At 32.0% G+C, this 20,821-nt stretch overlaps 1 protein-coding gene across 6 annotated transcripts in view; it reads left to right on the top strand.

The window, feature by feature from the left end:
* Positions 1 to 20,821, top strand: part of Ubr3 (ubiquitin protein ligase E3 component n-recognin 3) — a 237,067-nt gene that overhangs the window by 157,484 nt on the left and 58,762 nt on the right. For all 6 annotated transcript variants that reach the window (XM_076865444.2, XM_076865439.2, XM_076865443.2 and 3 more), the window contains 2 exons: positions 5,700 to 5,785; positions 18,229 to 18,334. In XM_076865444.2, the coding sequence (XP_076721559.2) occupies positions 5,700 to 5,785; positions 18,229 to 18,334 (192 nt within the window). The remainder of the gene's footprint in view (positions 1 to 5,699; positions 5,786 to 18,228; positions 18,335 to 20,821) is intronic.

The following is a 20,821-nucleotide window of genomic DNA, read 5'->3' as shown; positions in this document are numbered from 1 at the left end:
GGAAGAAAAAGAATAGTAAGAAACAAAAGAACTTTATTTGCATAAGTTTAGTGAAAAATCTAGCAATGTCCTGAAAGATGACTGATAGTTTAGCAAACCTGATAAAGAAGAAGAAGGAAGACATCAGGCATGTTCTAAGCCTTTATCCGCAGTAAGTAGGAGCTCAAGAAAGCAGTTAGAAATATGCTTTTCTTATCTTTCTGAGAGGATTGATTAGTCTAATTGACTGAGTAGGTGCTTAGCACCCTAAGAAATAGATCTACACAGGAATTTTAAATAGTTTAGTTGAGCAAAAATGAAGAACCATAAAAGAAGTGAGAGGAGAAGTAGACAAAGTTAGGGACTTGTAAACACATTCTTGTAGACCCCTGAATATCTCTGGAAGCATACTTCATGTTTTGTCCAAGTAGTATTATACTAGGTAAGATTTAGGAGATCATGTGACTTGAAGGCATGTAGCAGGTTAGTGGCAGAGTAGGACTAAAACTCTGATCTCTTGAGTCAAGTTTAGTGTTTTTTCAATTACTCTTCTCTTTTTCCCTTTCTTATGCATGCAGTACATCATGGCCATTTTCTCTGATTTACTCTCAGAGCAGAGGATAACAAAAGAGTAAATGAACCATATATAGCCTTTAGAACCCAGGGAAAATGGAACTAAGAAAAATTGCAGCAAGCAAGTTTGAGCTCAAGATAAGGAATATTAATTAGACTTGGTCTGAGAATGCAAATGCTGGACAGGGATTGATATAAAAGGATATAATGAATTAGAAAGTAATTTTCTAGTCTGCATATTCCTGGACAGTTGTTATTTATGCAGCATGCTTTGGGGGAAAGTATAATAGTTAAATGTTTTCTTTCCAGAATTACCAATTATTGCATACTTGCAATAAAATATTTGAACACTAAACTAAATATTATTTAGTTTATTTAGTTATTATTTAACTTCATTAAGGTTCCAGAATTATATAAAGCTTATGTATAATATTATAATTCTAGTATTAGAGAAGATTGGGTTGAAGGTAGAACACTCTTATGCTTTATATATTTATATATAATATACACTTCTGTGTATATACACACACACATTATTTCATTCATATATTTATGTACTTATACCTTTCATTTTGTTAGAGTTGACCTTATAAGAAAACTCTGTTGAATAAGAATGATCTATACATGCAATTTTCTTATAGTATGACAAATAATTTGATTTAGACATAATTTAGTTGAAATTTTAGATCCTTGTTTCTTGCTTTAAATAAATAAATAATATATGGAATAAAGCTTGCAATGATAATATGAGACTGTTTGAATCAACACATTTTAGTTTTTCTGTTTAACAGAGAAGCAGGGATAATTGTCACATGCTTTACTAAGTGTATAGGTAAACAAACATAAAATATGTTATTCCCCAATTATTCTCCGATCCCTAATGAAGCAGCAAGACAATGATTCTGAAAGTGATAATATATAATACGATTATCCTTTGGTTGGAATTACCCAAGACATTGCATAGTGAGGTTGCAATGTCCTAAGTTTAACTTAGTTATTACAAAGAAAACAAACAAAAAACAAATTGACTCAAGATTAACAAAACATGAATTGAAGGAAAAAAGTATGTTGTAACCTATGTGAACAGGATGTAATTTTCTCAAGATAGAATACTAGATCTTTATAATTATCTTATGTCTAACACATAACTCACTCTATAAATATTTATTCCTAAAAGGTGAAAGCATTAAAATATTTAGTAGCATTTAAATATTTAAGTAAAATATTTAATAATAAATTTAAGTTGTTTAACTTTTAAATTAAAGTAACAATTCATATATATATGTATACACACACACACATATATATAATTTTAGTTGCAGTCAGACACAATACCTTTATTTTATTTATTTATTTTTAATGTGGTGCTGAGGGCTGAACCTAGTGCTTGCATGTGCTAGGTGAGCATTCGATCGCTGAGCCACAACCCCAGCCCCTCTTTTTTCTTTTCTTTTTTTAATGCTTTATTTTTTTTTCTTTTTTCTTTTTTTGGTGGTGGTGTTGGGAATTGAACCCAGGGCCTTGTGCATGCTAAGCAAGTGCTTTACCACTGAGCTACATCCCCATCCCTAAATGTAACAATCCATTAGAATTTGCAGGTTTATTTGTATTTGGCATTGATAATTTTAATGGAATACAATCTTAGTTTCTCAGAGGTGAGTTTCTCTCAGTTGAATAAGTAATTTTGTTTGCTCTTCAGCAACTTAAATTTTGATGTTTAAAACCAATATTTTTGGTAACTAGCCTGGAAAATTGTTTTTTTTTAATAATTGAGTTATATTTTTGAAAATTAGTACATAGTTGTTTTTTATTTTATTTGCATAGTGAAACTTTGGAGGATTTTCTGAAGGCAATAAAGAAGAGATTGCTTGAATATCTTTTAATTTAAAAATTAATCAAGATTACTTTATTCAAGTTTTAATGTATTTCCAAGATTTCCATTCTGTTGCAAATTTTAATCATTCAGATGGATTATTTTAATACCAACTCATAATTTCAATATTGAAACAATGAGTGACATGAATTTTAAGAATTGATTTTGCCAAGGATTTTTTGATCCAAGTTATATAGGGACTAGAGATATTAATGAGTAGCACTTGGCCTGTATATTGTAAGAAAAAAATGGAAAAATGAAACATGAGTATCTGAAATGTGTTGGACAGACATCTTTAAATCACAAATGGGTAAATACTCAGTATTCAAACATTTTTTAAATCCTTTTAAACATGACCTTTTTCCTCCTGAAATACTTTTTTTATTTTTGGGCAGTGATTGGGGGTGGTTATTGCTGGTTTTAAGGAATATAAAAATCAGCAAGAGAAAGATAATTAACTGCAAGGAGTAATAAAAATCTTATAATTGGTTACATACCAAAACAAAGAAGTTCTTAGTCCCCTAAATATTTTTAAGCACTTTGCTACACACCATTGGGGGTTTAGAAGCTGTATATGAAGTGGTCCTTGTTCAGGAATTTGCAGTTTATATAGAAAGACAAAACTAATAAACAACATTCTATATGAAGCAGAGTACAATTTTTTTTAAAGTCATATAGAAAAATGCTGTAGAATTTCAAAAGGAAAGATAAGCAAACTGAAATTCAAAGTACATGGAAGCGCTTCTTTCCTGTCTCAGAAAGGCTTCCTGGAATAGCTAGAACTTGAGTCACAAGTTTTACATAATGTAGGCTGGGGTGTGGATGAAGGTTTCTGTCCCCCACCACACACCCAGAAAAGTTGACTTTCTTATTGAACCAGTAAAGTGATAGATTCAGGCCTTGAATCCAGATCTTTTTTTCTGGGCCTTTGGCCCTTTCCACCAGACCAATGTGAGTTTGAGCATCTGTGTACATTATTTATTTATTTTCAGATTTTATAAAATAACAGCTAGTGCTGAAGGCTGGTAGAGAGGTGAAAAATGGTGGTCCTGCAAAAAGAAGCAGAGTACAGTTAGAGGGGTTTTATGTGGATATATGGTATATGTAGGTTGTTACTATGATGGGCTTTTAGCAGTCTTTCTTATCATTCTTCCAAATATAGAGATTTTTCTCTTATTTTTTTCTCACAAACTAATTTGAATATATTTGAGTTAGAAAATATAGAAAATAGAATTGGCTTTTTTAAGAACAAAAGGGACATAAACCTCCCACTTTCAACATATCTTTATTTGTGCATCATCCATTCAGAAACGAGAAACAGATTGTTGTGACTTTCAACCAGAGGAGTGATAGACAAGGGACACATGATTCCATTTGTGTGTTTTTCACTCTAGCAAGTCTTAAAGGGATGATTTTTATATAAATGAAGTAAGGAAAAGTTGATAGGGCTTCTGAAATCAATTTTTAAAATCCCAGATATTATTACATATTAACCCTTGGCTGGGTACTTTTTGTTTTTTAACATGAAAGAAATGTTGTACAGGAGTTCTTCCACCAAAATTTATTTCAGTAAATTAGATTTAGTAGTTTTATTTCAAATATCCTTTAAAATGAAATTCCTAGTAACATGTTTATCATCTTTTAAAGTATCATATATGGTGATTGAATAAAAAGAATTGTTTTTATATTTATATATTAGTAAGTATTTTTGCAAATATGCTGAAAAAAATTGACATTCTGGTTCTGACATTCATTTGTGAGAATTGTTCATGTTTTTGGTTAGCATTTTTAAAAATACTATCTAGGAAATCAGTTTTTATAAGAGAATATAGCCATTAATTTTTTTCTACAGATTAGGCAACAGAAGATTTGTGAAAACAAAATGTATTGATCTCATTTATATTCCCTTGATGAAGGAACACATGCTGGTCTCCGCTCGCTTTCTGTCCACTAATATGAAATCCTTGTCCCTGCTTCCTTGCTGGTAGGTTTTTAGAAGTTCAGTGAGCAATGCAAATCGCCTGAAGGGTAGAAAATTCCCTTGTCACACAGATGCCCTTATCAGCAGCAACCAGATGGAGCTGTGAGCAGGAACATTATCAGTGTTAAATTGCTTTCCCCCTACCCTGAGTAGAAGGATTAAAGCATTTCTTTAGAAATGGGTGGCAAATGTACAGATTTAGGAATATTAATATTTTTAACAATTTGCATTTATAAGTAAATCTGTGAAAATATCATTTCAAAACATTGTGTTCAAAATTGTAACCAAAACCAGTTGAAAATATTTTGTTTTAAATAAAATAAGATATAATCTTTCTTGAATTCACTTGCAAAAAATAAGCTTGAAACTTGCCCCTCATCCCCATTTTAAGATGGGAAAATATCTTACTGCTAGAGTCAAATACATATCTTGGATATAAAGTAGTTAATTCAGTTTTAGTCATTGAAAAAAAAAGGTATATTTAAGTTTATAAATATTATTGAAATAAAACCCCATTTAATTTATAATCTAGAATTTTATTGTTGTTTTGGCTTTTATTTTTTTTACTGTTGTTGAGTAAATCTTTAGATTCTATGCAGTTTAATTTTCAAAATGTCAGTTTACTAATTACTACTCTATAAGTTAATAATTGCTGAATAGCTTTTAATTTCAGATCTTTATATGAATTAATACTGATGTTTAACAATGTTTATAGTTACACAGTATATTTTAATTACTATATTTGTAGAAGTCCATAAAAGAGACTGCTATTAATTATGTTTTTATTCATAGCTATTTAGATATCAATGATTTTGTTTCTTGATATTGATTTCCAGATACCATCTAAGCTTCATGAGTGATAATCATTTCTCTAGCAGAAAAATTGATATACCTTGTGTTTTGTGTGACAATAACTACCCACCTAGTGGCTGACCGTTGGAGTACAAATTCTTTCATCAGATTCATATTGTAGGTTTATGAGATATGTTGCAGGTTGTCCGCCCCACTTTAGTCCTAGTTTTTAGTATTTGCCAACATTTGGGACTTTGCAACAATGACATGGTAATGTGTACAATTTTTTTGCAGGTGTAAATATGAACATATAAGTAAGGATGTATAAGTTGTTTCCTTTTTAGTTCTGAATATGAGATAAAATATAATTATTACTGATACTGCAGATAATAAAGTTGAAGAACTTTATTATTTAGGTTGATTCAGACATGTCAATAAAGCAAATTAAAAAGGATCTCTTCAGCCTAGTCATGGAAATATATTTTAATGCTTTACTTATAGAACCAATTTGGAACTTGAATTGATTCATCGAGGAGGCAATTTATGTTCAGGTGGTGCAAGCACAGCTGGCAAGAGGTCTTGTTTAAGTAAGTATTAAACAATGTTAAATTTTAAAAAATTTCTGTTTATATCATTTTTATAAGCACATTAGTCAAAGTAGTCTTTGGTGTATTTTCTATTTCTGTTTATGATAGTTATGATCAATTTTGTTAATAATATAGTTATAAATAGTTAATCTTGAGGAGAGGAGGAAAAGGGAAATACCGAGCATTATTTGAAATACTGGGAAATGATATTGGTCAAATTACATTTTTTTACCATGTGCATGTACAAATATGTAACAGTGAATCCCACCATTATGTATAATTCTAATGTACAAATAAAAATATGGACAAATTATGCCTCAGAGGCATAAAAATTGTATTAAAATAATTAATCCTGTACTTAGAAGAATCAAAAATATTTGGCTCTTTCTGTACTAAGATTGTACAGTCATAAATACCATATTAAGTGATCATATTTACATTGGTTCAAAATTTTTAAAATGTATTATTCTCGGGTATAAAATATTATCCTCAAACTTTAATTCTTTTAAAGAATTTTACATTGAGTTGATTTAAGAAGATATTTTTAAAAGAGGATTTATGTTGCCTATAGATTCTTACTATATTGTTATTCTTTATAATGAAGACTCTTGTTATATTTTGATGTATATATTAAAATATATCAAAATTGTGGATATAAAATATACCAGAATTTTAGATTTTTGCTTTTAATTATGTGTATATTTTATGTTATAAAACAAGAATGATTCTTCATTATTGTTTGTGAAAGTATATTTGAGAGAAAGTTAGTTTATAACATAGTGGACTTTTCATGAGCATGTTTTCTTATGCTTATTAGTATGGTTTACTCATTGTTTAGAGAATTAATGTGAATACTGGGAGTAATTTTTTTTAATGTCACAATGTAGCTAATTATTGACTCCAAATTACTGGAGTTGAAATATTGCCTAGCATGATGAGTATAGGAAATTAAACTGTTTAAAATACATAATGAAGTTTGAAAAATGAATATATTTTCTCAAATACAAAATAATAATTATTAATATTATCAGTTCATACTGGCTTGTAGCAACATATACATGTTATTTAACAACAACAACAAAAAAAGTCTATGTAATTTTGGACCAATTTTAAAGCAAAGAATTGACCAAAAGTAACTGAAAATTTCTAACATAAAGATATAGACATGCGGGGCTGGGATTGTGGCTTAGTGGTAGAGCTTTTGCCTAGCATGTACGAGGCACTGGGTTTGATCTTCAGCACCACATAAAAATAAAAAAGAATAAAATAAAATAAAATAAAATAAAATAAAATAAAATAAAATAAAATGCAGTGGTTTAAAAAATATATAGACATGAAATTTTCACCAAGTTAATCTTAAAATTTTTATTGTTATAGGTTTTGATATTTTGTTTTGGATTAGCACTGATTCCTTGAACTTAAACTTTTGGAAGTTATTTTTTAAATGAGTATTTAGTATATATTGACCCCTTGATATATGTACCTATATCCTAATTATACTCTGCACTTTTGTAATAGGTCTTAAAGGGGAAATTGTTGCTATAAAGCGGTTTTAGATCTGTTTGAATTGGTAGGTACTGTCAATTCAATTAAAATAAATGAATTTTTCATGTTAATTTATTCTTAATTGATGTTTGATATTGGATGATAATGTTCTAGAAATTGTTGTTAGAAAGTAGTTAGTAAAAAGATTTCAATATTTTAAAATTTCAGTGTTTAAAAAATATTGATTTCATTTCATTTTTTTCCTCTGAAGTGCTTATATTTATTCAGAGACTTGTAAATGATGCTTTTTTTCCAGAATTTTGAAAACAGTAATAAAATTCCAGTGACTAGACTCAATTTTAGTTTAAAGAATAAATTGATAGTTCCAAACTTTTGTTTCTTTATTTTCCCCTTTAGTGAAGAAGAGATTATAATGTGCCACTACAGAAAAGGTCATGATTTAGTTCATCCTAAATATAAGTTAATATTGCTTTTAGTTTTCATATCATTTATTATTCAGTTACTTATTATGTTATTTATGCTAATATTTATGAAAGCTTTTCTTCTAAGGCTTTTCGGTAACATATTATATATTATATAAACCTCTGTTTTGTAAATATGTAAACTCAGTGTATTTGTTATTTACTCAAATCTAATTAAAATGTAGTTTAAATTGAGCATGAGGACTTAAATTGATGTTAGCAGGATCTTAGAGTATAAGTCCCCCCTGCCCCAATCTTCCAGTGGAATTTTAGTAATATTGTTAAGCAAGAATTCTGTCCTTTTCCTAGGGAATTCTCATTTGTCAGTATTTTCCTTTTCCTATTCATGGCTCTTCACTATATTTTAAGTATCTCATTTTTAAAGTGTATTTTTTTCCATAATATCTTTTCATAGAGTAAGAGCTTTGTTAATTAAGTAAGTGATAAAAAGAACTTTTGTTTTTATCATTCTAAAAACACTACAATATGTAAAAATAAAGTAATAATACTATTAGAATATTGTTCCATCACAACTTCTTGGTGAAATTGAAGATTTTCTAGTCTGGAATAACTTTTAATAAATTTTGTCTGGAAAGGATTGAGCAATGCATGATAAGAAATTATGGAGATACACATGTGTATGCACACTCGAGGACACCCCCCCCCCAAAACACAGTACTGGGGGGGCATTAGGAGCTTAGAGAAGATTGATATTTTTACAGTAATTAAACCAGAAAATATTACGTGTTTCATTTATACTGAAGAATCAAATAAAAGTAAAACAAAGCCATTCAACACATACATCTTTAAACAAACTTTTAAATAGTTGAGGTAAAGTTACCAGTGTTTGGAAAAATTTTCACAATTAAAAAAATTAGCAAAATTAGTTCACATAGTAGCATACTGTGGTATTTTAATAATACCTTACTTGAAGTTTTAGAGTTTGTAAAGTGCTTTCACATAAATTATTAATCTTTAGAATGACAATGTGAAATAGGTGTTATCTCTTTTTCATAGAAAAGGAATCTGAAGTTCAGAGTGATTGCCTTGCCAAGTCTCACACAGCTGGAAAATGTCAGAGCTTGCACTTGAACCCAGCTCTTCTGACTCTAAATTCAGTTATGTAAGACATATTCCCTACTCTTAAGTGTTCCAAAGGGTATAGAACCTGTAAGACCTTTTATCCATGGGCTTAGTCAAAGACATTCTACTGCACACTGCTGCATTGGGATCTTTCTTGACTCTGTGGTGCTAACCCTTTTGCCATCTATTTTCTTTTGCTAGCCTTTCACTGAGAATCCTAGTTTTGTTTTGGGCTACCCCTTCAGACATTTTCTCAAGTCCTAAGTCCTCTGGACAGCAATTAGTTCTCCTTTATTTCTCACTAGTTTGCTTACTGGTTCCCTCGAATCCTGCTGCAAGCCAGCTGTGTCAGCTTCCACATGGCACTGCTTCTAATTTCTGGGTCAGAGCTCTAGTCTTCCTTATTCACCAGGGAATGTCAGGCATTTAGAACCTTACATCCAGTGGATTGGATTGGTCCTAGATCATTTGTTATAAGATAGAAAGTGTTAAGTTCTAATGATGCTATGGATAAAGTTCTAGGATATTTAAAAGATTTAGGATTATATCTAGCTGATGGAGTCAGTGAAGCTTTGGTAGGTGTGTTATTTTAACAAGATTTTGAAAAATAAATGAGATTTAGGGTTAACAAGTTGCCATATATACTGATAAGTACTATCAATTTGGCTAGCAACAGATGTAGGACCAAGCAGCTGTAAATATTGAAAACATAGCTTTTTATTAAAAAAATGTTTTTGCTGGGTACAGTGGCATATGCCTGCAATCCCAGTAGCTCAGGAGGCTGGGGCAGGAGGATTATAAGTTCAAAGCCAGTCTCAGCAATTTAACAAGACACTGTCTGAAAATAAAACATGAGAAGGGCGGGGGATGTGGTTCAGTGGTAAAGTTCCCCTGGGTTGGATCTGGCACACACACACACAGTGTTTCATTGAGGTTACTCTGTTTATTTCTTCTTTCAAGTGATTTGAAAGTAGATATGAAATGCCATAGATTCTAGTGAAGTTCACAGGCTTTCAGCAACTTTTTTGCCATGATATTTTTAGTGTATTTCTCAAGAAGAAATTGTTGAAACCATCAACAAGTATCATTTGATAAATTATTAATTTGGGAACATAATATAAAAAATATTTTGTTAGAACGACATTTTTCCATATGTTTAGGTATGAGACTTTCTGCTCATTACTATAGTTTAACTACAGTCACAAAGTTCACATCTCAAATGCATTTGTTTATTTTATATGGAGATTAGAAACTAAACTTGAAGACAGGAGATATAGATCACTGGTAGAGCTTTTACTTAATATTCTCAAGGCCCTGGGTTCAACCTCAGCACTGCAAAAATACAACTGGCAAAAGCCAAACAATAGAAACAAAACAAAATAAAAACAGGAAAATCCTTTAACCTTAGAGAGGCTGAAGTAAACTCTTGTTTTGACACTTTCATTTGGGAAGTTCTGATTTACTTCATTTTGATGTAATTTATGATCTTATCAAGAAAGACCTTATCAAAATGGTTTAGGGCAAGTCATTTAACCTCTTGGTTCTGTTCCTTATTATATCCAAACAGGATTATTTTAAGAATTCAAGTATTATGGATTCAAAATTTTGACATTAGTATTTTTACTACTGCAACACTGTCATCATTAAATTGGTGTGTGATAAGGAGACAGAGCAAAAATAACAGTAATTTTTAGCTCACTTTTCATATTAGTTCATTCAGACTGCATAGTGAAATAGGCTTGGAGGCTTATACATAACAGATTTACTTTTCACAGTTCTAGAGGGAGGTCCAAGATCAAAGTTCTAGTAACTTCAGTGTCCAGTAAGAGCCTGCTTTCTTATAGACAGACATCCTCTTACTGAAACCTCACAAGGGAATGTAAGAGGATCCCTTTTGAGCCTTTTGTAAGGGTACTAATCCCTTTCATGACTAATGACCTCAGTACCATCCATGACCTTTGGGGTTAGGATTTTAATGTATGAATTGGGGGCAGAGTTATAAACATGTAGTCCTGTGTAATTTTTTAAAAAATGTTCTAAGGCACGTAACAATCTATTGATCAGTTAAGAGACAGGTTAGGAGGAGAGGCTTGGATTTATTTCCATTACATAGTTTATCTATTGTGAATAAAATACTTTGTTAATTTTGGGAGGTTGGGAGATGAAAGGGGAGTAAGAATACAGCATGAAAATTTGAATTATATGGGTGGCTTTAACTAGTCTTTTAAATCTTTCTGAAGGTTCTGTGATTTGTGGCCCAGGTAGCCAAAGCTTTGCACATTATAATTTGAGCATTCCAGGAACTGAGTACTACAACTGATAACTTCTGCAATCAAGACATAGGAATCCTCACATCTTACTTGGCTTAGGCCAGGGCAGCTCCTTTCTTCTGTAGTGTGATTGAACGTTTCCCACCCAGTTTTCAGTGAACTGCTTAAATAAGACACAGATTCATGGAGTGTGTCTTTTCCCATAAGGAGAAAATTAGGAGTTCTAAGAACTGATCTTTGTCATCCCCTTCCTAGTACTGTGGAAGCAGTACTGTGCCCCTCTTACCCAATATCATGTTGTAAAGGTGAGAAGGGAGGCTATTAGATGGAGTACAGTTTGCTGAAGCTAATATTAATACATGTAATCCTTGAAGCAACTAGAGAAGGACAGCATAATTTGTCTGGAAGTGGAGGTATAGGAAATCCAGGAGACAGGAGAGGAACACAGTATGGGAAGTAGGAAAGTACTAAAGATAACCTTTCCTTCAGTATATCCCCTCTTCCACTTGGAGGGAAAATACCTCTCTAAAGCAAGCAAAACTTCCTTGTCCTACCTACAAACTCATGTGTCCCCTTATTGACTAGAGGCCACATAGAATACAGTGCTGGAAACTCACTTTCCAGAGCAGTGAGTTGGAGTTAGAAGACCTGGATTCTAGTCCTATTTGTTATCTGTTGACTTTTAGGAAAGTCACCGAACTCCATTTCTTATTGTGGGAGTCGTGATGATAAAACCTGTGCTGATCTTCTGATATACATCTATCATGGTTAAATAAAGATCAAATGATACTGGATAAAGGAACTAAAGTATTTTTATATAATCTCTTATTTTGTTACATAAGATAATTATTAAACTTTCCCTTTAGCCCTTTAAAATTTTACTATAATTGCCACTTTTCTCCCTGTCCTGCCTTGCCTGGAATGCTTAGGAGTGGCATAGGGAAAGGTGAGTTAACTCCTGTCACCCCAGAACATTAGCCTCCTATCTCTTCTTTCTTCTTAGAACTGTTCCCAGGCCTCATTTGAGGAGCTTACTCCTGTCTTTCCATGGCAGATGTCTCAGGGATGTATGGAGAAACCAGGGGAAACTGGCTATGTTGTGAGAGGTGTATATGTATACCTATTACATTCATCCTGTGTTAATTGGGTCAGAGCAGTTTCTTCATTTTGATTATTCAGTTACAGACAAATGGAGCTCCCTACCCCCTATGGTATTTCAAAGAGTCATTTGGTTAGTTGAGATTTTTTTTTTCATTAACAATTATTTAATTGGTGATGACTAGTAATGACTAGATTGGTAAAACTGCAATCTTTTTTAAAAATTATTTTTAGTTGTAGTTGTCAATACCTTTATTTTATTTATTTATTTTTATGTGGTGCTGAGGATTGAACCCAGGGCCTCGCATATGCTAGGCAAGCATTCTACCACTGAGCCACAACCCCAGCCCCAAAACTGAAATCTTGAATGATCTGGAAATAGAGACCCAGTTAAGTTTATCTTAGGTACATTTCAACAGTGGTATAATTTAAGATAGAACCAATTTATATACGTCTTCTCTTTAATATATATTTATGTCTTAATGGCTAGTGTGAGTTATACTAAGAAATAATCTACTAGTTTTAGATTTCTTGCATGTTTAGAAATAACTGACAGACACAGAATTTCCAACCTGGTACTAAACTCAGTGCACATCTGTTTCAAAAGCATTTTGAAAGATTTTGACGTACAACAATTTAAAAGAGTGTAGTTTTATTAAGTGGGTATCCCTGAGGTCATAAAAATTGGCATAATAGTGTTTTGTATATCTACATGCATGTATGATATTCATAGTTTTACATGTAAAACTCTTAAGTATGCAATGAATTTACAGTTATTTTTTTTTTTTTTTGGTGGTGCTGGGGATCGAACCCAGGACTTTGTGCATGCAAGGCAAGCACTTTACCAATTGAGCTATATCCCCAGCCCTACAGTTGTTTTATTTTACAGATTTTTTTGTAAGAAAATCTTTCCTTGATGTTGATAAAGTTAGGAAGTATAATTAAATTTTATTTTTAAATTCTAGTTAAAGAGTACGTAAAATTAAATCTCAAGTTTTCTTAAGGACAAATTGGTCTTTCAGTGTTGTTTTCTCAGTTTCAGTAATGATGTGTCTGTCTTGTGATTAGCACATTCTAATACCTTAGATTTGTCAGGTAGTAAAGAATTTGATTATCAGACATTACTGAAAGTGGAATTCTTTGTCTCAGGTGAGTTGTTGCTGCAGCCAGCGTGGGGAAGATGATAGGAACTAATAGGTCAAACACTGCTTTTGTGGTTAGAGTTTAGAGGTCAGTCTCTTTGCGGGCAGTGAAATTAGAGCTGATTAACTGGCCTACTTCTTGGTTACTGAACCCATATGCCATTATGTCAGAAAGGGAAGAATATAAAGGCAAAACCACAATGAATTTTATACTTGTATTGATTTTTAGAAGAATATACATTTATTCATAAAATATTTAATCTTTAAATTTGTAAAAATCCTATTATATGTCAAGCACTGTGCTACCTTGGAGATACAAAGGTGAAAGACACAATTGTCCTCCTCTGGAAGCTCTTTCCTGAGAGAATAGGAGAGAAAAATGTGAGAAATAATTACAAGGTTGTTTAAGAAATGCTAAAATAGAGTTAGCTCAAGTTGCAGAGAGTACCTAAAACAAAGGATGATCAGACTCTTCTGAGGTATCAGAAAAGAAGAGCAAAGGGGCACATGAACTGGATCTTGAAAGATGAATTGAGTTTGCCTAGAGGACAAGAAGATGCTGTTCTAGGCTGAGAGAGCAGCTTACAAAGACAGAACAAGACACCATGACACAATGGGAAATACTTAAAAAAGAGAAAGAGAGGAAGGAATGTTAAAAAATAAGACTAAAAAAGAAGAGAGGGGCTAGCTCATGAAGGGGTTTATATACCTATTCCTTCAGTAGTTCACCAATAAAATGTGAAATCTTGTCAATAGACTGTTTAGAGGGATTGGGAAGAGTGAAACAAAGGGTGTTTTATTTAGTAAACTCTCTATTATGAAAACCAGGGGAGTAATGATGTAGTGATGGAGTGGAGCAGAAAAGTGTGAATCATAGGAGGAAGAACTAATAGGATTGACAATCAGTTGGAAATGGATATGGGAGATGACTTTAAGTTTTTCCTTGGATGTTTGAATGAAAGTGGTGTCATTCACTCAAATAGGGATTATAAAAGTAACAAAAATTGGAGCTGGGTTGAGCTATATAATCAAGTTAGTTTTTAATGTTTTGATTTTGAGGTACCTGTTGAACATCTGAAATTCTAGAGAGATTTTTGACTATAAACTTAAAGGGAGCTACAGAAGACATGGGCTTGGGTGAAGTATGATTCTTTTCCTTTCTTATGGAGAATGTTATCTTTAGGGTTTTAGTAGGGGAAGAAGAGCATGTTAACTGAGAAGGAACTGGAGAAGAACTAGGGAAGAGGGCTACCAAAATTTTAGAGGAGAAGAGAGTGAAGAATATGTGTTAATACTTATTGGTATAGTGGTAGATTTATACAGAAACCTTATGTTTTTAATGTGTCATAATCTGTAATTTTAGTAGTAAAAGTTTTTAAATTTGTTTTGTATTTAGAATTTATTTTTAGAAAGCTATGTATATGCATTTGTTTAAGCATATGCGTACTACAGACATATGCATTGCTGTAATTACTGTTACCATATAACAGCCCAGAAGGGTGATAGTCTATTCATTCTACAGTTAATAAAACTAAATTTAGGTAATGTGTTTAAGGACATATGACTTCCTGGCTCCTACTAGACAGTGATGTCTATATACATATATTGAAATGACAATAAATCTTTAAGTTAACTTAATAATATTTCTCACTTCCAAACCCTTTTGTAAATGTAAATAAAACTTAACAATTTTAAAGTGAATCATACCATAAAAGGAGTTAATTATCTATTCATTTGTTATTCAAAATTCTAATATAATCTTTATAGATATAGTTATTTTTTAACTTTTTAAATTAAACGTCATGTACATCTCATGTTTAATAATTTTTTTTAAGTTTTGCCTTTTAAGTCATTTAATTATAGGTTATCCTCCTCCTATGTCTTCAGTATTTGTCTGGCATTAGAGGTATATTCACTTCTAAATGAATAATAAAGTTTATTCTTTCTTGATAAGACTAAAATTTGAAAAGAGTACATTGGATAAATATAGTGAAATATATTAATGGTTATTTGGTCAATTCTCTGTTTCCTACAGAAATTATCTGTAATTCTCAGGTTGTTTTAGAAAGATAGATATACTTCATTAGATGTGTTATTCTTCAGTTCTAGTTATAGCCAGTACTAAAAACTCTCATGATAAAATGTAGCTTCAGAACATGACCCAAGGTTATAATTGTAGTTTTTACAGAAATGGAAAGGAAGCTTGTGTATATGTGTGTGCGCTTTTTAAACTTTGCTTTTAATCGTAAAAATCCCTCGGAAAGCTGGGTATGGTGGTGCATGCCTGTAATCCCAGTGGCTTGGGAAGCTGAGGCAGAAGGATCACAAGTTCAAAGCCAGCCTCAGCAATTTAGCAAGGCACTAATTAACTCAGTGAAACCCTGTCCCTAAATAAAATATAAAAAAGACTGGGAATATGGCTCAGTGGTTTAAGTTAGTCTCTGGGTTCAGTCTCTGGTACTTTATGGGGGAAAAATATCAAACTTCTAGGAAAAGTGGGATGGTATAAATAGTTAGAAAGTAACAAATCTTGAATTATGTTCTTTGATTTTCCACTAATTATTAGGGTGACCTGGCAAGGTAACTTTTTGTAACTTCTGTAGAATGCAGAAATATTAGAAGATGAAAAAGTTTCCTTCTGATATTGAATTCTTTAATTATGGTAGGGATTAGGAAAATAGGCTGGTTGCAGCATTATTTCTGTGCTGGCCATGGTTTCAATGTAATGTGGTTATTAGAACCTTCATCTTGAAAAGAGATAATTAAAAGAGCTCTTTGGCTGGGCATGGTGTTGCACACCTGTAATTCCAGTGACTGGGGAGGCCGAGGCAGGAGGATTCCAAGTTCAAGGCTAATGTGGGTAACTGGAAAGACCCTTAGTGAGATCCTGTCTCAAAATAAAAAATTAGTCGGGCGTGGTGGTGCATGACTGTAACCCCAGTGGCTGGGGAGGCTGAGACAGGACAATCATAAGTTCAAAGCCAGCCTCAGCAAAAGCGAGGTGCTAAGCAACTCAGCGAGACCCTGTCTCTAAATAAAATACAAAATAGGGCTGGGGATGTGACTCAGTGGTAAAGTGCCCCTGGGCTCAATACCGGATAGGTAGATATATATATATAGAGAGAGATAGATAGATAGATAGAAAGCGCTTTGACCTAGTTAACACCTATATAAAAGAAATTTGCAAAACTCCCCATACTGCAACTTGAGATAATATTTTTTTTCTGCCGGAAGAAGTTAGTCTTTTAAACACTTTTAGGTTTTAGTCTTTAAAATGATTTCTTAAAGTTACAGATAAAACCCTTATAATAATTGAATTGAAATAAAAGTTAATAATGTATCTCTTTTCATGTTACTCCTCTGCTAAAAGTTCTGTTGTTCTCAGTGTCATCCATGGAACCAGGAGGCTGTGGTGGAAAAACTGGAAAGCTGGGAAACTTACTTGTTTTAAAAATGGGATGATAATAATGTTACCCACTTAGTAGAATTTTTGTGAACATTAATTGAAGTGATGTAAAGTTACTATGAAAATAGTGCTTGGCATGTAATAAGTAAGTAACTCAGCTAGTGTTAAAATTAATAGAATGAAGAAATTTTAACAGAAAATTAGACTTTACATTGACATAATTAGAGGAAACTGAATAAGAAAATTTGATTTTTTTCTTTTGGTATAGAGAGATTAGATCGAAATTTGACAGAAATATTTTTCTCTTTTCTACTGCACAGAGTAGAACATGTATTTTGCTTATATTCTAGCTCATGTCTTCATAGCTTCACTAAACTACTATACACACTACCATCAACACCATGCCAGAGTTATATTAATGGATCTTTGATAAATTAATCATAAAATATAGTTGATTTCTAAGTCTGTTGCTCAGAGAAAATGAAAGTCTGATGTAGGAAATCAGTGACAATAGGTTTATGTTATTCAGGTAAATTTTTTACCCAGTTTTAAGATTTAATTTTATTCATGTATCTAAAATTATTATCTGACTCTTCAGATTTTAACTTTGGATTCACAAATATTTTTCAGTATTTGTAGCAGAACCTTTTTATCCAGTGCTTGTCACATAACAAAAAGGGACATCTGATGCAAAAGCAAAACTTAGGATGTTTTCAATGAATAATTTAAAATTTTTAGACAAATATTTTAAATGTCATGAGCAGAATTTTGTTGAAAGCTAAGATTAGTGGATTATTTTTAATTCAGGTAGAAGAAATTAAAATAGCTGGAATAGTATTCCTATATAATACAATTATTTCAGTGATTGTTTCTTCATGTTGAACCAAAAGATGATGAATTCATTCTTCAGTCTAAACAAGATTTAGGGAATAATCATCATCATCATCATCATCATCATCATCATCATCATCATCTTTAGGGAAAGAAGAACTTCATCTAACAGTGTAAGGATATTACTCCATACTACCCAGGATTGGGAGATGAAGTTAGTAGTAAGTTTTGGTTAGGAGGCAACCATAATAGAGCACAAATTGGCAAGGCTGCAGCATAAAGTCAAGGCAAAGTATGGAATAAAGGGGGAACAATTCCCAAATTCAGATTGGCCATAAGGACAGTCTAGAGTCTAGTAGAAGTCATTTGGATATGTATTTTGGGGTTTACCTTAAAAGAGAATGTGAAGGGTTGGGTGATGTAGGTCAGTGGCAGAATGCTTACCTAGCACATTCAAGGGACTGGGTTCAAGCCTGAGCACTGCTAAATAAATAAGTAAATAATAGAGAATATAAAGTAATTGGGACTTGAACTTGATGAGCTATAATGATCAGGGTAGGATTCAGATTTCTTTATGAAATAATTAAAACTTTGTTCAGGAAGAATTATGTGAACTTTCTATTTACACTTTCTTTACTTTTTTCAGATCAGCTGTTCCATGTATTAGCCTTGCACATGCGACTTTATAGCATTGACTCAGAGTATAATCCCTGGAAAAAGCTTACTCAGTTAGTAGAAGACATGAATTCACAGTAAGTATTATTGAAGGATTAAAATCAGTTGAAACTCTTTTTGAAAAAGTAGTTATTAAATATAACAATGGGATTGAAATACAGGAATTTTTCTCACATTTTCTTTATGAAACATATATAATGCAAATTGAAAACCATGCAATTATACTCTACGTAAAAATTTCATAAAAATTCCTGTCAAGTGAGAAAATCTTTTAAAAGAATCTTATTGGTTTTTGAAACATTCAAATGGAACTCCATAACAGCTAGTTGTTCTATTTATGTCAGCATTGATTAGTGGGCTAACAGCCTTAGGCTAATTCCTCCCTTGTAACATCCCGTATTGGTCTTTCACCTAAGGGTTTTAGCAATCCTTGATGATTTGTGGCTTCATTAGGTGCCACAAAATAGTAATTAAAAAAAAATCCTAAACAAAACAAAAAAAATATTCTTCCTTCTAATTTATTAGCTGGATTTTATCTATAAAGAACTTTAACATTTGTTGATATATAGTTTGGCAGGATGAAGGCTTGATTCTTTCCTATTTTATAAATTTTCGAAGTAACAAGTTGATGCCTTAGTGACTTCTAATGAAGTTCAATAAATTGTAGTTATTTATGACTTCATGGATTTTTATATAGTTAATACGTTTCTTGCCATTTCAGTCCTTCTTTTCAATGCAAATCATTCTCTTTTAGTGTAGTGAGAATCCTTCCAGGTTGGCTGTTGCATTTTTGACATTAGCCAAGTAGTGATGATATCCTTGCTCTCTGGTACAGCAAGTGTTCATTTTGAACATACTCCACTTGGTAACTAGAGTCAGCTGTTTCTCCATGTAGTTCCCTATAATGGCAAATGATATTTGGAGACTATAGTCTGGGTCCTAGGGGGGCATATATAACTACTATGTTATCATTATTTGTAGACCATTTCAGTGATAGAGTTAAGATATATTATTTTTAAAAGAAAAAAAAAGATCTTGAGTTCTTACTGGTATTTGTAATTCAAATATAAGATTGTAAGGTTTTAGTTTTATTTATTTTTTTGCATATTTTTCGAAACACACGGCTAAATCAGTCAGGGTCACTCCAGGTGAACTGGGCTGGCACAAAATAATCACACAGAGACAGAGAAATACCTTTTTCTTTGGGTTCTGTGACAGCTCCTCTGACTCAGCTCCCACAAAAGAGGCAAGGCAGGCAAGAAAGAGAGAAAGCATGCCTTGAACCTGGGTTTTATTCGGGGAGGCTCTTCCATGGAATAGTCTATCCCCAAAAGGGCAAAGGTATAGGATTACAAAGGAACAAGTGAGTGTAACTCAATCCCAGCGTGTAACACCTACTATTGGAACCACGCCTTGTTATCCTAGCTGGGGTAAAGCCCAAGTTACTGCATGCAATAATTGTTCAGAACCCTGGTGCATCAGGACTTAAAGGCATCGTCTGCATCCAGGGCAGCTCCTGACACATCTTTTTTCTTTTATTCTAAAAATCTTTGTTAACATTATATATTAACATAATTATTTATTTGTATAACTAATTTTTATAATATCAGTATTACTATTAGATAGAAGTTCTCTTTATTCATAACATATAATGTGTATCAGTAGGAATATATGGTCAAAATACTATGTTTTCAATTACTTTTCTTGAGTGGTTATGCCTTCAACTTGATTCATCGTCAGGCTCATTTATTTCAGTTCTTTTTTCGCAGTATTTTATGATTTTTTCACTTTTATTTGTTTATTTTTATTATATAAGATAATTTTTTCCAAAGTTATAACTAGATTTTAAAGTAAATTAAAGACCTCTATCTTCCATTTCTGTCTACTTGCATTTCTTTTTTGTGAAGTCTCTAATTATTTTGCCCATTTCTAAAAGTTGGGTTGTTTGCCTTTTTCACTTATAAGGTATCCTTATCTTTGTGTTATAAGTTGCAAATATACTTTACCATGTTGTCAGATATCTTTTTATTTCATGATTTTTTGGTCAAAGATTTTAAAATTATAGTCATTTATTAATTTTTTCATTTATTCTGGATTTTGAGTCATAAACATATCTTCCCCCTACTCCTTAACTATAAAGCAGTTCATCCATGGCTTCGTGTAGTATTTCTGTGGTTTAAATTTTTACATTTAGTTTTCCAGGCTGTTTGGAATTTATCATGGCATAAGGTGTAAGTATTGGACCCAATTTCATTTTTCCATATAGCTATCAAATGGCCTACTGCTTTGCCTTCATATAACAATAACATTAAAACAGATCTTAAAATAAAACCGAAGAAAGAGAAGAAGAGTGACAATATAAACATTAGTTTACAAATTAATGCTGTCAATGGAAGGAGTAAGGTAGAAAACTTAACCAATGAAACTTTATCCTAAATTATGTAGTATAATCAAACACGATTATACAGAATTTTTAATTTTTCTTTGTTCAGAGGTTATGTGTTCTGTGTATTTTTGAAAAAGAAAACAGTTTAAATCTCACTAATTGACATTTTGTGTCAATC

The sequence above is a fragment of the Callospermophilus lateralis genome, chromosome 9 (assembly GCF_048772815.1).
Source record: "Callospermophilus lateralis isolate mCalLat2 chromosome 9, mCalLat2.hap1, whole genome shotgun sequence".
In the NCBI taxonomy this organism is placed as follows: Eukaryota; Metazoa; Chordata; class Mammalia; order Rodentia; family Sciuridae; genus Callospermophilus; species Callospermophilus lateralis.
Note: the sequence above shows the minus strand (reverse complement) of the source record. Positions and strands in the feature narration are given on the sequence as shown.